Genomic DNA, 1,429 nt, shown 5'->3' on the forward strand with positions numbered 1-1,429 from the left:
TAGGTCTTTATTGTATAGGTCTAATTGTCTCCCGAGGCCACAGGAGGGCGCAATGAGCAAAATAATGCAGCGCATTAAACTGTTTATTCAGTGCAATGAAATAACAACTGTCTATAAAAAACGTGCATAACGTCTAAATTAACATATATATATATAAAATATAATTTCGTAAATTGCATAAACAATTATAAACAAAACAGCATCATGTATTAATGCATTGCTTAATACAAAGAGCCGATGTCTATATGAGCTATGTCTAAAAAGAGTAATATTTGATGTGTTTGAGGTCAGAGATGTGTGAACGCTGAAGAGAGAGAGAGAGGACACACATTTAGCATTTTAGCTCAGCATTTCCGTCTAATCAGCCGACATCGTCTTTACAAAAAAGCACTTCATCTTTTATAACATGGGATTTTTTTTTCTTGATTTTTTGTAAAAAAAAAAAAATTTGTGTGAAAAATTAGTTTTGGACATATAAGGTAATACAAAATTTTTTTTTTTAAATACCTTAAAGTAACTACAAATGAGCATGTAAAGCAAATATCTTTAAAAAAAAATTCCATGTGGAGCATGCCCCGGTTCTCACCTTTTTTCCCGCTCACCTGTTTGCATCTCTGCTGCAGGTCTGTTCCTGATCCTGGGTCTGATGCTGTATCCCGCCGGCTGGGGTTCAGATAAAGTGCAGGGTTACTGCGGCCCCGACGCCTCGGCCTATCAGCTGGGCCTGTGCTCCATGGGCTGGGCCTTCTACACCGCGCTGGGCGGCACCGTCCTCACCTTCATCTGCGCCGTGTTCTCCGCGCAGGCCGAGATCGCCACGTCCAGCGATAAAGTGCAGGAGGAGATCGAGGAGGGCAAGAGCCTGATCTGTCTGCTGTGAGACCTCTGTGTCTGCGTCTCATCATCTGATGTGTGTCCATCTGATGTAAATATATGCGTGTAAATAATGTAAATATGATTGTGAAGGATCGTGGGTTCCAGTCGCCCAGAAACCACTTGATCTCGTGTGTGAGGAGATGAACGTGAGCATGTGCCAAAATCACTGATGCCTTGAGCCGCCCAACCAGACCTGAGACCCACAGAACCAGAGACAAGAGTGTGTGTGTGTGAGTGTGTGTCTGTGAGTGAGTGTGTGCGTGTGTGTAAGTGTGTGTGTGTGTGTCTGCTCTTGTTCACTAGTGTTCACAATCATCTCTGCCAAATAAAGAAGCCATGACTAAACATAAGCTCGCTCCACTGTCTGTTTTTCACTTGAACTTCCTGCAAAACACTCTGGAGGTCAGTGACCCCTGCAGTACTGGAGGAAGAGTGAGTGTGTGTGTGTCTGTGTCTGTGTCTGTGAGTGAGTGTGTGTGTCTGTGAGTGTGTGTGTGTCTGTGTGTGAGTGTCTGTGAGTGTGTGTGTGTCTGTGAGTGTGTGTGTGTGTGTG

At 43.8% G+C, this 1,429-nt stretch overlaps 1 protein-coding gene and 1 long non-coding RNA gene across 4 annotated transcripts in view; one reads left to right on the forward strand and one right to left on the reverse strand.

Annotated features, from left to right (window-relative positions):
• LOC107717747 (lipoma HMGIC fusion partner-like 2 protein) overlaps nucleotides 1-1,236 on the forward strand; it is a 16,931-nt gene extending 15,695 nt beyond the window's left edge. For all 3 annotated transcript variants that reach the window (XM_016524578.1, XM_016524580.1, XM_016524579.1), the window contains exon 3: nucleotides 624-1,236. In XM_016524578.1, coding sequence (XP_016380064.1) covers nucleotides 624-880 — 257 coding nt within the window. In that variant the 3' untranslated portion in view covers nucleotides 881-1,236. The remainder of the gene's footprint in view (nucleotides 1-623) is intronic.
• The window catches only part of LOC107717748 (uncharacterized), a 20,804-nt gene that overhangs the window by 8,454 nt on the left and 10,921 nt on the right, over nucleotides 1-1,429 (reverse strand). The window lies entirely within an intron of this gene.

The sequence above is a fragment of the Sinocyclocheilus rhinocerous genome, unplaced genomic scaffold (assembly GCF_001515625.1).
Source record: "Sinocyclocheilus rhinocerous isolate Xijiao unplaced genomic scaffold, SAMN03320098_v1.1 scaffold693, whole genome shotgun sequence".
Lineage (NCBI taxonomy): Eukaryota > Metazoa > Chordata > Actinopteri > Cypriniformes > Cyprinidae > Sinocyclocheilus > Sinocyclocheilus rhinocerous.